Source organism: Nerophis ophidion, linkage group LG18 (assembly GCF_033978795.1).
Source record: "Nerophis ophidion isolate RoL-2023_Sa linkage group LG18, RoL_Noph_v1.0, whole genome shotgun sequence".
Classification (NCBI taxonomy): Eukaryota; Metazoa; Chordata; class Actinopteri; order Syngnathiformes; family Syngnathidae; genus Nerophis; species Nerophis ophidion.
The window spans coordinates 48,780,757-48,796,919 of NC_084628.1; the positions used below are offsets into that span (position 1 = coordinate 48,780,757).

General features: G+C 40.6%; 1 protein-coding gene across 1 annotated transcript in view; it reads left to right on the top strand.

The window, feature by feature from the left end:
* nxn (nucleoredoxin) overlaps nt 1–16,163 on the top strand; it is a 103,104-nt gene that overhangs the window by 60,620 nt on the left and 26,321 nt on the right. The window contains exons 3-7 of the mRNA XM_061878285.1: nt 1,010–1,146; nt 2,216–2,316; nt 2,391–2,497; nt 3,999–4,178; nt 8,854–8,978. Coding sequence (XP_061734269.1) covers nt 1,010–1,146; nt 2,216–2,316; nt 2,391–2,497; nt 3,999–4,178; nt 8,854–8,978 — 650 coding nt within the window. The remainder of the gene's footprint in view (nt 1–1,009; nt 1,147–2,215; nt 2,317–2,390; nt 2,498–3,998; nt 4,179–8,853; nt 8,979–16,163) is intronic.

Genomic DNA, 16,163 nt, shown 5'->3' on the forward strand with positions numbered 1-16,163 from the left:
TACAAACAGCTTAGCAGTCAGGTCACGTGTTGTATGTAGCTTCTGTAGACGCACACAAGTGATTGCAAGGCATACTTGTTCAACAGCAATACAGGTCACACTGAGGGTGCCAGTTTAAACAACTTTAACACTGTTACAAATATGCACCACACTGTGAACCCACACCAAACACGAATGACAAACACATTTCGGGAAAACATCCGCACTGTAACACAAGATAAACACAACATAACAAATACCCAGAATCCCATGCAACACTGACTCTTCCCGGCTACATTACACACCCCGCTACCACCGATCCACCCCTCCATCCCCGCCCCCTCCTGCGTCGGTTGAGGGGGGCGGGGTTTGGTGCTAGCAGGGTGTGTAATGTAGCCGGGAAGAGTCAGTGTTGCATGGGATTCTGGGTATTTGTTATGTTGTGTTTATCTTATGTTACGGTGCGGATGTTTTCCCGAAATGTGTTTGTCATTCTTGTTTGGTGTGGGTTCACAGTGTGGTGCATATTAGTAAGAGTGTTAAAGTTGTTTATATCACAACTCTCAGTGTAACCTGCATGGCTGTTGATCAAGAATGCCTTGCAATCGCTCGAGGATTGTAAAGAGGTCACAAGGGATACGTGACCGACCGGCACGCACACGGTGTTGTGTGACAGCGGGCACAACGACATGTATTAGAAGATGTTATGGGTAATGCCATCGCGGCCCGCCCTCAATGTTGCTGTCCGAGTGAAAATCGCAGTATGTAAAACTCAGACAATTTTAGTGAAAGGCACTGAGGTCAGAAATCTCCGGGTAAATTTGGGAAGGTAGGCAAGGTTGCAGCTGAGCACACTTGAGTGATCAAAGAGCCGCGGGTTGCCGACCCCTGTTATAGAGGAAGGGATCCAAATGTGCTCAAATCTTTCACATCTTCTGACATGACAGTTGATGTTGACTCTTGAAAGCTGAAATCTCAGCCAGTAGCTATGGTTCTATGCACGCTAATACTACCCTCTGATCCTCTCCAGGCCTGGAGTTCCCCTGGGGGCCGAAGCCGTTTGCAGAGGTGGTGGCGGGGCCTCTGCTCAGGAACAACAACAGGCAGACGACAGACACCAGCAGTCTGGAGGGCCACTACGTGGGAGTCTACTTCTCTGCACACTGGGTAAGTGTTGCCTCACCCTCAGCCAATCCCAGCCAGCCTGGCCTGAGGGGAGGCCGCAGAAGAAGAAGTGGAACAGGAAGGTGGAGGAGGTGGTGCTGGTTGTCCTTTGCTGGCCATTGGTCTTCAGGGCCATGGTTCACAGGCAGCACATCCGCCTATTGTCTTTCTGCTGGGAGGCTGCCAGTGAAGCTGGTGACTGAGCAGTGCTGGACAATGAGCACACAACTGTTGAGCTTCATATTGACCAAGCTGGCCCGACCAGATTCTAGCCACTTATATTGAAGTCATTGATGAAAGTGTTATGGATTATAGAGAAAGCTGACCTAGAAATGTAGGTCAAGTGTGGAATGTGGGACCAAACACACACCACACACCCCTTTAAGGTTGATCTTATTGAGGTTATGCTGTCAACATAATCATTAGAAACTTGCTGCTTATCTGCTTGAGCCAAACTCTCCAAGTGTGTGAAGAATACATTGGCCCTCACTTTCTTTTGTGTCTGCGCCTCCAAGTGGTGAAATATGTCATTGCAAGGATTACAGATTTATGAAATTGCACAAAGATTTTTTGAACCTACCGTATTTCCTTGAATAGCCGCCAGGGCACTAATTAATTTATCATCAACACTTACCTGACTGGATGAAGTCCTTGGGCTCAAATAGTAGTGTGGCCTCAATAGTCCTGCTGTGGTGTGGAGCATGCAGGCAATTATCCCAGCATGTGATGGAGGAATGCACAGTGATGGGTTGAAATTCAACTGACTTTACATGAAATCAGGTTGTCTTAGCAAATAGTCATGCTGCAAGATCTAGCATGATGCATTCAATGTGTATTCCCGTTAATTCCTGTTCATTTCCATATATTCCCGTTAATTCCCATGGAAAGTTTCCAACATTGAATTGTCCCGGAAGTTTGCAACCCTAGTGACAACATGAAAAGGCTCTGCTGTGGCGCAATGATGTCATCTCAACAGTTTCCCTAAAGCAGCTCTCTTGTGCCCTGCAATCCCTTCTAGTACAGTCAGGATCAGAAATAATTGACTTGTTCCAGCGTTGTTCTTTTCCACTAGTGCCCACCCTGCCGCAGTTTGACCCGTGTCTTGGTGGACTCGTATCGCACGGTGAAAGAGTCGGGTCAAAAGTTTGAGATAGTGTTCGTCAGCGCCGACAGGTAGGAAGAAGTGCATGCTGGGTCTCAGGTGTGTGTTCACTCTTCACACTTCACCCTGTCACACAACTCTCTAGGTCCGAAGAGTCTTTCAAGCAGTACTTCAGTGAAATGCCCTGGTTGGCAGTGCCGTATTCAGACGAGGCTCGACGATCACGACTCAACAGGCTTTATGGGATTCAAGGTAATGATGTGCTTTTTAAGTTGTCACCTTGTGTAAATGCTAAATAAAAAGAGAATACAACAAATCCTTTTCAACTTATATTCAATTGAATAGACTGCAAAGACAAGATATTTCATCTTCACACTGACAAACTTGGTTATTTTTTGCTAATAATCAAGAAAACTTAGAATTTAACGGCAGCAACACATTGCAAAAAAGGCATTTTTACCAGTGTGTTACATGGCCTTTCCTTTGAACAACACTCAGTGCAGGTTTGGGAACTGGGGAGACACATTTTTGAAGTGGAGTTCTTTCCCATTCTTGCTTGATGTACAGCTTAAGTTGTTCAACAGTCTCCTGCCTCATCTTTTAGCCTTCACACATTTTCAATATCTGGACTACAGGCAGGTCAACACTGTGAATGGACAATCTGTACTGAGTGAAAAACATGACGTCATATTGCAGTATCTTTCAAGTGTTAGCCCACATTTTAGGATTTGTTTGTACACAGCTAGCTAAACAGTATATGCTATCTGTCATGACACACATGACATGCTGCGTGTGTCATGATCAATATAAAGTGACCCTCGCCATGGACTGTTGTCTGTTTGGTCCAGCTGGCCGGGGGTGTTTTTTTCTGGTTTATTTGGGGTAAGCATGCCATTTATATCAAATTGGCCTGTCTCCAAATTCCACATTTACAGTTTCGTGTCGTGCCAACCTCACTCTCTCGGCTTCTGTTTGCTCCAACGTCTCACTCCTCTTTTGTGCAGCAGTTCATCCTCTGTATTTTCAGCTTCTAAAATATAAGATAGTGAATCCTCATTTGTCCAAATATAGTGGTCTTTGTTGTCTGTTACCAAGTCATGATTAGAACACAAACACACACGCGTTTTGTTTTTAGTAGTAATGTTAGTGTGTATAGAAAACGTTGGAGGGTTTTAAAGTTGTTTTAGAGGACTTTCAAGGCTACAACAGTGACTCCCATTCGCTGCATCTTCCGAGTGTTTTTTTTATCATCTTTAATTAAAATCCTAATTCAAAAATAAGACGTGTTGTGAACGATAGGCAATATTCCAAAAAAAGTGCAGTTACCGTTCAAGGAAAAAATGTTCATGTCAGTGGAAAAATAAGGTTGATATAAGAGAGTCATACCTTTTCCTCTACTTCCAACTATGCCTTGCATTATTGAGCAAGGCATACCTGGCTTATCCTTCCAAGTATGTGAGGAATGTTGGACTGCACTTGACAAGACCAGCCCTCACTGCGCTCCTGGTTCTTGTCTGCTTTTGATAAGCCTGACAGATTGTGATCACGGCCAGCGACTACTTCCAAATGTGCAGGGAATGGGTCGCGGGATCGATTCCCCCGGACTGCTCCCTGGTGTCAGTTTGAGCGTGTCACCGAGGCAGATTTCATTGCCATAGCTTGAAAACATTTCTTACAAAGATGCTCATTCCATGGAAACCGCATGCTTGTCATAAAAGTTCTTGCATGAAGTGAAGGAGCCATTCCTCCCTAGGTATCCCCACCCTGATCCTGTTGGACACGGAGGGTCACATGATCACACGACAAGGCCGGGTGGAGGTGCTAAACGACCCGGAATGCCGTCTCTTCCCCTGGCACCCTCGGCCCGTGCTGGAGCTCAGCGAGTCCAACGCCGCACAGCTCCATGACGGGCCCTGTCTCGTCCTGTTTGTGGGTAAGTCTGGCCAGCTTTCCTCTTCCAGCACACAACTAAGCACCTTCAGCACAATCATCACTAACAACCAGGAGAGGCCGTTCCAGAAGGGATTGCGTGTGAATGCTCCAATGCTGAACTTGAACTCAACCGAAATGCTGACAGAAAGTAGTATGGATGGAATGTTGAAGAGCTTGAATTTCCAGGAAATTTGGAACTTGGGAAAGTGTTAGTTTGAATGTCCAGGATGAGTGGAAAGTGTTGATGTTGGAATGGTTTGAATAGCTCAAGAAATGTGGGAATTGTGCAACTTGGAAAAATGTCCCATTCATTTCCATAAGAACTTCCTGGAATTTTGGGAAAAGCGGGATTTTTTAAAAATGATTAGCAGCATGAATGTCCTAAATGAGCTGAATTGGTTGGTGTTAGAATTGTTTAAATCAGGCAAGAAATGTGGAAGTAGTAAATGGTATTGGGGAATTTGGGGTATTTTTGGAACTTGGAAAAAGGATAGTTTGAATTTCCAGAATGCTGGAATGTGTTGAAGGTGGAAATGGTTTGAATGGGTTGAAGAATGCGGGAATTGTGGAAGTTTTAAAAATGTCAATAAGAATCCCCCCCCCCCCCCAAAAATGGGAATTTGGTAGTGGTAAAAAAAACTTGAATGGTCTGAAGGAGTTGAAATGGTCGGTGTTGAAATTGTTCAAATCCGCGGAGAAATGTTGAAGTAGTATCATGTTCAAATGAGAAATGGTACCACGGAATTCCTGGAATTTTGGGAAAAAAATTGGATTTTTCCAGTTCCAAAAACATTTTTGTCTTTGCTCCTGATTAAGAGGAATGTTTTGACGGTGGAATGGTTGTAATGTGTTGAAAAATGTGGAAGGAGTAGTCGCCAAAAAAAGAGTGGAAATAGGGCTTTGGAAAAGCAGGAATTTTGGAAAATCCTGGAATTCTTACAACTAGGAAAAAGGGAAGTATGAATTGTGTTGAAGGTGGAATGGTTTGAACAGCTTGAAAAATGTGGGAATTGTACAACTTGGAAAAATGTCCCATTCGTTTCAATGGGAACTTCCTGGAAATTTGGGATTTTCGGGAAAAGTGGGATTTAAAAAAAATGATTAGTAGCATGAATATCCTAAATGAGCTAAATTGGTTGGTTTTAGAATTGTTTAAATTGAGCAAGAAATGTTGAGGTAGTAAATGGTATTGGGGAATTCTGGGAATTTTTTTGAACTTGGAAAAAGGGTTTGAATTTCCAGAATGCTGGAATGGTTTGAATGGGTTGAAGAATGTGGAAGTTTGAAAAATTTTAAATTCATTTCATCGGGAATTTCCCGTCAAAAATTGGGAATTATGGGAAAAGCGGGAATTTTTTTGAAAATGGTTAAAAAAAAATAAAACTTGAATGGTCTGAATGAGTTCAAATGTTTGCTGTTGAAGTTGTTCACATCCGTGGAGAAATGTTGAAGTAGTAACATGTTGAAATGAGAAATGGAATTCCTGGAATTTTGGGAAAAAAACAGGAATTTTTACAGTTCAAGAACAACTTTGTTTTTGGTCCTGATTAAGAGGAATGTTTTGACGGTGGAATGGTTGAAATGCGTTGAAAAATGTGGACGGAGTAGTCGCCAAAAAAGAGTGGAAATAGGGCTTTGGAAAAGCAGGAATTTTGGAAAACCCTGGAATTTTTTTGACTTGGAAAAGGGAAAGTTAGAATTTCCAGGATGAGTGGAAAGTGTTGTTTGAATAGGTTGAAAAATGTGGGATTTGTGCAACTTGGAAAAATGTCCCATTCATTTCCATGGGAACTTCCTGGATTTTTGGGAATTTTGGGAAAAGCAGGATTTTTAAAAAATGATTAGGAGCATAAATGTCCTAAATGAGCTGAATTGGTTGGTGGGCAAGAAATGTTGGGTAGTAAATGGTATTGGGGAATATTGGGAAGTTTTTGAACTTGGAAAAAGGGTAGTTTGAATTTCCAGAATGCTGGAATGTGTTGAAGGTGGAATGTGTAGAAGAATGTGGGAATTGTGGAAGTTTGAAAAATGTCTCATTCATTTCAATGAGAATTTCCCCCCCAAAATTGTGAATTTGGTTATGGTCAAAAAAACTTGAATGGTCTGAACGAGATGAAAGGGTTGGTATTGAAATTGTTCAAATCCGCAGAGAAATGTTGAAGTGTTAACATGTTGATATGAGAAATGGTATTACGGAATTCCTGGATTTTTGGGAAAAAAACGGAATTTTTCCAGTTCAAAAAACAACTTTGTTTTTGGTCCTGATTTTGAGGAATGTTTTGACAGTGGAATGGTTGAAATGCGTTGAAAAATGTGGACGGAATAGTCGCCAAAAATAGAGTGGGAATAGGGCTTTGGAAAAACAGGAATACTGGAAAATCCTGGAATTTTTTGGAACTTGGAAAAAGGAGACTTTGAATTTCCAGTATGAGTGGAATGTGTTGTTTGAATAGTTTGAAAAATGTGGGATTTGTGCAACTTGGAAAAATGTCCCAATCATTTCAATGGGAACTTCCTGGATTTTGGGGAATTTTGGGAAAAGCAGGATTTTTAAAAATTGATTAGGAGCATAAATGTCCTAAATGAGCTGAATTGGTTGGTGTTAGAATTGTTTCAATTGGGCAAGAAATGTTGAGGTAGTAAATGGTATTGGGGAATATTGGGAATTTTTTGAACTTGGAAAAAGGGTAGTTTGAATTTCCAGAATGCTGGAATGTGTGAAAAGTGGAACGTGTTGAAGAATGTGGGAATTGTGGAAGTTTGAAAAATGTCACATTCATTTCAATGGGAATTTCCCCCAAAAATTGGGATTTTTTTTTGAAAATGGTAAAAAAAAAAACTTGAATGGTCTGAACGAGTTGAAAGGTTTGGTGTTGAAATTGTTGAAATCCGTGGAGAAATGTTGAAGTAGTAACATGTTGAAATGAGAAATGGTATCACAGAATTCCTGAAATTTGTGGGGAAAAAACTGAAATGTTTCCAGTACAAAAAACAACTTTGTTTTTGGTCCTGATTAAGAGGAATTGTTAAGAGGACGGTGGAAAGGTTGAAGTGGGTTGAAAAATGTGGACGACGTAGTCGCCAAAAAAAGGGTGGAAATAAAGCTTTGGAAAAACAGGAATTCTGGAAAATATTGGAATTTTTTTTTAACTTGGAAAAAGGGAAGTTTGAATTTCCAGGATGGTGGAATGTGTTGAAGGTGGAATAGTTTGAATGAGTTGAAGAATGTGGGAATGGTGGAAGTTTGAAAAATGGCCAAATCATTTTGATTGGTAAAAATGTCCCAGAAAAGCTAGAAATCTGGGAATTTTTGGAATTTGTCAAAGGAAAGCCTGGGATTTTTGAATAGGCTGAACAGTTTGAAGTTGGAAAGCTTTGAATCAGATTTAAAATGTGGAAGGTATCCATCCATCCATCCATCAATCCATCATCTTCTGCTTATAGGAGGTCGGGTCGCGGGGGCAACAACCTAAGCAGGGAAGCCCAGACTTCCCTCTCCCCAGCCACTTGGTCCAGCTCCTCCCGGGGGATCCCGAGGCGTTCCCAGGCCAGCAGGGAGACATAGTCTTCCCAACGTGTACTGGGTCTTCCCCGTGGCCTCCTACCGGTCGGACGTGCCCTAAACACCTCCCTAGGGAGGCGTTCGGGTGGCATCCTGACCAGATGCCCAAACCACCTCATCTGGCTCCTCTCCATGTGGAGGAGCAGCGGCTTTACTTTGAGTTCCTCCCGGATGGCAGAGCTTCTCACCCTATCTCTAAGGGAGAGACCCACCACACGGTGGAGGAAACTCATGTACCCGTGATCCTGTCCTTTCGGTCATGACCCAAAGCTCATGACCATAGGTGAGGATGGGAACGTAGATCAACTGGTAAATTGAGAGCTTTGCCTTCCGTCTCAGCTCCTTCTTCACCACAATGAATCGATACAACGTCCACATTACTGAAGACGCTGCACCGATCCGCATGTCCATCTCACCATCCACTCTTCCCTCACTCGTGAACAAGACTCCGAGGTACTTGAACTCCTCCACTTGGGGCAGGGTCTCCTCCCCAACCCGGAGATGGCACTCCACCCTTTTCCGGGCGAGAACCATGGACTCGGACTTGGAGGTGCTGATTCTCATTGTGGAAGGTAGAGCGCCAAAATATGGAGAAGAAGAATAAGAATGAATAGATGAATGTTGGTGTGGAAAAGGTGTGAGAATGAAGAGCATTGAGGTAGAGGGTAGCGGGGGTCTATATTGTAGCGTCCCGCGAGAGTTAGTGCTGCAAGGGGTTGTAGGTATTTGTTCTGTTGTGTTTGATGTGTTACGGTGCGGATGTTCTCCCGTAATGTTTTTGTCATTCTTGTTTGGTGTGGCTTCACAGTGTGGTGCATATTTGTAACAGTGTTAAAGTTGTTTATATGGCCACCCTCAGTGTGACCTGTATGGCTGTTGACCAAGTGTATTTAGGTGGATATATAGCACATTAAATATGAAAGTTAAGTGTGGCTCCAGTAAATAAAGGATGGATGTTTAGAGAGACGGGGGAAATATCATCAGACTTTGAAAGCAGTTTTTTAATGAATACAGAGGAGAGCTGCTCTACATCCTTGTAACGTGTGCAGAGCTCATCTTCATCTTCCACTTGCTCTCACTTTCACTCTCTCCTGCTTTTCCTCCCTGACTGAAGACGCCGAGGAGGCAGGCGAGCTGGAGCCGGCCAAGCAGCTGATCCAACCTCTCGCTGAGAAGCTGATGGCCAAGTACAAAGAACAGGAGGAAGAGACGCCATTGCTCTTCTTCGTGGCCGGAGAGGTGAGACAGAAGACTAAGTCGAATATACTCTGTGTCAAACCTTCAGTCAGCTCAACAGGAGGACATGTTGATGATGTATACTTCACATGCAACATGAAGACATGATGATGATGTATACTTCACATGCAACATGAAGACATGTTGATGATGTATACTTCACATGCAACATGAAGACATGATGATGATGTATACTTCACATGCAACATGAAGACATGTTGATGATGTATACTTCACATGCAACATGAAGACATGATGATGATGTATACTTCACATGCAACATGAAGACATGATGATGATGTATACTTCACATGCAACATGAAGACATGTTGATGATGTATACTTCACATGCAACATGAAGACATGATGATGATGTATACTTCACATGCAACATGAAGACATGTTGATGATGTATACTTCACATGCAACATGAAGACATGATGATGATGTATACTTCACATGCAACATGAAGACATGATGATGATGTATACTTCACATGCAACATGAAGACATGTTGATGATGTATACTTCACATGCAACATGAAGACATGATGATGATGTATACTTCACATGCAACATGAAGACATGATGATGATGTATACTTCACATGCAACATGAAGACATGTTGATGATGTATACTTCACATGCAAACATGAAGACATGTTGATGATGTATACTTCACATGCAACATGAGGACATGTTGATGATGTATACTTCACATGCAACATGAAGACATGTTGATGATGTATACTTCACATGCAACATGAAAACATGATGATGATGTATACTTCACATGCAACATGAAGACATGTTGATGATGTATACTTCACATGCAACATGAGGACATGTTGATGATGTATACTTCACATGCAACATGAAGACATGATGATGATGTATACTTCACATGAAACATGAAGACATGATGATGATGTATACTTCACATGCAACATGAAGACATGTTGATGATGTATACTTCACATGCAACATGAAGACATGATGATGATGTATACTTCACATGCAACATGAAGACATGTTGATGATGTATACTTCACATGCAACATGAAGACATGTTGATGATGTATACTTCACATTCAACATGAAGACATGATGATGATGTATACTTCACATTCAACATGAAGACATGATGATGATGTATACTTCACATGCAACATGAAGACATGTTGATGATGTATACTTCACATGCAAACATGAAGACATGTTGATGATGTATACTTCACATGCAACATGAGGACATGTTGATGATGTATACTTCACATACAACATGAGGACATGTTGATGATGTATACTTCACATGCAACATGAGGACATGTTGATGATGTATACTTCACATACAACATGAGGACATGTTGATGATGTATACTTCACATTCAACATGAAGACATGATGATGATGTATACTTCACATGCAACATGAAGACATGTTGATGATGTATACTTCACATGCAACATGAAGACATGATGATGATGTATACTTCACATACAACATGAGGACATGTTGATGATGTATACTTCACATGCAACATGAGGACATGTTGATGATGTATACTTCACATGCAACATGAAGACATGATGATGATGTATACTTCACATTCAACATGAAGACATGATGATGATGTATACTTCACATGCAACATGAAGACATGTTGATGATGTATACTTCACATGCAACATGAAGACATGATGATGATGTATACTTCACATGCAACATGAAGACATGTTGATGATGTATACTTCACATGCAACATGAAGACATGTTGATGATGTATACTTCACATGCAACATGAAGACATGTTGATGATGTATACTTCACATTCAACATGAAGACATGATGATGATGTATACTTCACATGCAACATGAAGACATGTTGATGATGTATACTTCACATGCAAACATGAAGACATGTTGATGATGTATACTTCACATGCAACATGAGGACATGTTGATGATGTATACTTCGCATGCAACATGAGGACATGTTGATGATGTATACTTCACATACAACATGAGGACATGTTGATGATGTATACTTCACATTCAACATGAAGACATGTTGATGATGTATACTTCACATGCAACAGCTGCAATCAAAATGTTTAGTCTTGATTGACAGTGTCAGGGAGCTTCAACAATATGTTTAATTTTGGAATTAAAGTTTGCAGCGATAAATATCATGTGCATGATGTACGAAAAACAACACCTTACTTCAATGTAGTGATATATATATATATAAACACCATGCATCACAGCCAGACTTCTTCATACATATACAAAGTGCACCTTATATATATCTATGAATATATATATATATATATATATAGATAGATATATATATATATATATATATATATAGATGTATATATATACATCTATATATATAAACCCCGTTTCCATATGAGTTGGGAAATTGTGTTAGATGTAAATATAAACAGAATACAATGATTTGCAAATCCTTTTCAACCCATATTCAGTTGAATATGCTACAAAGACAACATATTTGATGTTCAAACTCATAAACTTTATTTTTTTTCTGCAAATAATAAACTTAGAATTTCATGGCTGCAACACGTGCCAAAGTAGTTGGGAAAGGGCATGTTCACCACTGTGTTACATCACCTTTTCTTTTAACAACACTCAATAAACGTTTGGGAACTGAGGAAACTAATTGTTGAAGCTTTGAAAGTGGAATTCTTTCCCATTCTTGTTTTATGTAGAGCTTCAGTCCTTCAACAGTCCGGGGTCTCCGCTGTCCTATTTTACACTTCATAATGCACCACACATTTTCCATGGGAGACAGGTCTGGACTGCAGGCGGGCCAGGAAAGTACCCGCAATCTTTTTTTACGAAGCCACGCTGTTGTAAAACTTATCTTGCTGAAATAAGCAGGGGCGTCCATGATAACGTTGCTTGGATGACAACGTATGGACCTTTCAGCATTAATGGTGCCTTCACAGATGTGTAAGTTACCCATGCCTTGGGCACTAATACACCCCCATACCATCACACATGCTGGCTTTTACACTTTGCACCTATAACAGTCTGGATGGTTATTTTCCTCTTTGTTCTGGAGGACACCACGTCCACAGTTTCCAAATATAATTTGAAATGTGGACTCGTCAGACCACAGAACACTTTTCCACTTTACATGAGTTCATCCTAAGTGAGCTCGGGCCCAGCCAAGCCGGCGGTGTTCCGGGTTTTGTTGATAAATGTGTTTGGCTTTGCATAGTAGAGTTTTAACTTGCACTTACAGATGTAGCGACCAACTGTAGTTACTGACGGTGGTTTTATGAAGTGTTCCTGAGCTCATGTGGTGATATCCTTTACACACTGATGTCGGTTTTTGTTGCCATACCGCCTGAGGGATCAATGGTCCGTAATATCATGGCTTACGTGCAGTGATTTCTCCAGATTCTCTGAACCTTTTGATGATTTTACGGACCGTAGATGGTAAAATCCTTAAATTCCTTGCAATAGCTCGTTGAGAAATGTTGTTCTAAAACTGTTTGACAATTTGCTTACAAAGTGGTGACCCTCACTCCATCCTTGTTTGTGAATTACTTAGCATTTCATGGAAGCTGCTTTTATAGCCAATCATGGCACCCACCTGTTCCCAATTAGCCTGCACACCTGTGGGATGTTCCAAATAAGTGTTTGATGAGCATCCCTCAACTTTATCAGTATTTATTGCCACCTTTCCCAACTTCTTTGTCACGTGTTGCTGGCATCAAATTCTAAAGTTAATGATTATTTGCAAAAAAAAAACGTTTATGAGTTTGAACATCAAATATGTTGTCTTTGTAGCATATTCAACTGAATATGGCTTGAAAAGGATTTGCAAATCATTGTATTCTGTTTATATTTACATCTAACACAATTTCCCAACTCATATGGAAACGTAGTTTGTGTGTGTGTGTGTGTGTGTGTGTATGTATATATATATATATATATATATATATATATATATATATATATATATATATATATATATATATATATATATATATACGTATATTATCCATCCAGTTTCTACCGCTTATACATTATATATGTATGAAGTCTGGCTGTGATGCATGGTGTAATGATTAGTGTGACCAATAGATGGCAGTCACTATGAGTTGACGCCTATTCAATAAATGACGCTAGCAAGTACTGGTAAGCAAGCAAGACCAAAACTTTGGTGTTTCACTGGGAATACAGAACATTACACACAGCACTCAAAAATCTGTCAAAACATTTTAGTAAAACTTTGGTAAGGTACAAAGCTGTTAGATTGTTGGAGCGTTGCAGCAATGGTAGTCAGACATAATTGTACTATGCTTCAACATATGGTATTATGGTGTGTGTATAAGGACCCCAAAATGGCACTATTAGGAGACATGTTATCAGGTGTTTTGTCAAAACCAACTATTCCTACCTTCTGGTACCTGCTGATATGTGTATTTGAGATTTGCATAAGTCCCGGAAATGGGAGTGCATTCGCCATTGTAGTCTGTGTCAACACCGTAGTCGATAAGCTTCTTCCTCATGTTGAAGATTCATCCTCCACTGTTGACATTTCTAATACAAAGTAGTGTCAAGTTCTTACTTATATCTGTCACTAAACTCACCATGGAAGCACTAAAACGAACCTTAAACAGTAAAACATACATTTGTAATATAAAGTAGTGTCAAGTTCTTACTTATATCTGTCACTAAACTCACTATAGAAGTGCTAAACACTACAACAAAGATGATGGGGCGAAGGTGCTGTCCAAGTGGAGGCACGTAAGTAAGACGGCCCACAAAACGGCGCATCCTGAAGAGACTTGAAGATGTGTAAAACATCATCCATGCAACATTTTGAGCATCACATGTTATGTCGACCACAAGGAAGTCTTTTACTTTTACAAACAAAACTTAAGTATGACCCTTTTACTGAGTATGATGGAAGCCACACCATGATGTCATTCCTTTTGTGGCACACTTGAGTACATAGTGCCTTCCAGAAAGTAGACCTCATACTCAACATTATTTATTTCATGTATATCAGTGTTGTGCATGAAGAGCAGTGTGACACACACCTGGCAGGTAAACCACCTCTGGCTATTTTGCACCTTCTCCTGTCAGCTGCTGAGACAAGACCAAGGTTTTTATCTTGCCTGTAATCACCAATGTCTCACAAATATTACACACATGTACATAAAAGAGCACACATATGTGTTTTTGCACTCAAGCATGAAGACCTTCTCTAATCTCCCCTGGACCAAGTTAGATAGTACTGTGATGCATTCATTGTTGGACAACAATCAGACTATTTTCCCACACATCAGTCTTTTGAACAGAGTGGCCAAACAAAGAATCCCACACTTGTTCTTGTTGTATTAATAATACACTGAATGAGTACAACTGTGCTCACAATGGGTCTTTATTCTAAACTCTGTCTCTGTCAGCAAGATCAATGACATCACCTTTGACTCGTCTGTAGATCAATGACATCACCATTGACTAGTCTGTAGATCAGTGACATCACCATTGATTAGTCTGTAGATCAATGACATCACCATTGACTAGTCTGTAGATCAGTGACATCACCATTGACTAGTCTGTAGATCAGTGACATCACCATTGACTAGTCTGTAGATCAATGACATCACCATCGACTCGTCAGTAGATCAGTGACATCACCATTGACTAGTCTGTAGATCAGTGACATCACCATTGACTAGTCTGTAGATCAGTGACATCACCATTGACTAGTCTGTAGATCAGTGACATCACCATTGACTAGTCTGTAGATCAATGACATCACCATTGACTAGTCTGTAGATCAGTGGCATCACCATTGACTAGTCTGTAGATCAATGACATCACCATTGACTAGTCTGTAGATCAATGACATCACCATTGACTAGTCTGTAGATCAATGACATCACCATCGACTCGTCAGTAGATCAGTGACATCACCATTGACTAGTCTGTAGATCAGTGACATCACCATTGACTAGTCTGTAGATCAGTGACATCACCATTGACTAGTCTGTAGATCAATGACATCACCATTGACTAGTCTGTGGATCAGTGACATCACCATTGACTAGTCTGTAGATCAGTGACATCACCATTGACTAGTCTGTAGATCAATGACATCACCATCGACTCGTCAGTAGATCAGTGACATCACCATTGACTAGTCTGTAGATCAGTGACATCACCATTGACTAGTCTGTAGATCAGTGACATCACCATTGACTAGTCTGTAGATCAGTGACATCACCATTGACTAGTCTGTAGATCAATGACATCACCATTGACTAGTCTGTAGATCAGTGACATCACCATTGACTAGTCTGTAGATCAATGACATCACCATTGACTAGTCTGTAGATCAATGACATCACCATTGACTAGTCTGTAGATCAATGACATCACCATCGACTCGTCAGTAGATCAGTGACATCACCATTGACTAGTCTGTAGATCAGTGACATCACCATTGACTAGTCTGTAGATCAGTGACATCACCATTGACTAGTCTGTAGATCAGTGACATCACCATTGACTAGTCTGTAGATCAATGACATCACCATTGACTAGTCTGTAGATCAGTGACATCACCATTGACTAGTCTGTAGATCAGTGACATCACCATTGACTAGTCTGTAGATCAGTGACATCACCATTGACTAGTCTGTAGATCAGTGACATCACCATTGACTAGTCTGTATATCAATGACATCACCATTGACTAGTCTGTATATCAATGACATCACCATCGACTAGTCTGTAGATCAATGACATCACCATCGACTAGTCTGTAGATCAATGACATCACCATCGACTAGTCTGTAGATCAATGACATCACCATTGACTAGTCTGTAGATCAATGACATCACCATTGACTAGTCTGTAGATCAATGACATCACCATCGACTAGTCTGTAGATCAGTGACATCACCATTGACTAGTCTGTAGATCAATTACATCACCATCGACTCGTATGTAGATCTCTTAAAGGGAACTAAACTTTCTTTCAATTTTGCCCATTGTTCATAATCATTACAAAGACAAGAACACACGTCTTCGTTTTGTTTTTTTAGGATTTTCAAGATGATTAAAACAACTTGCAAGATGCAGCTAATGGGAGTCTCTGTTGTAGACTTCAAAGTCTCTAAGGACAACTTCAAAAC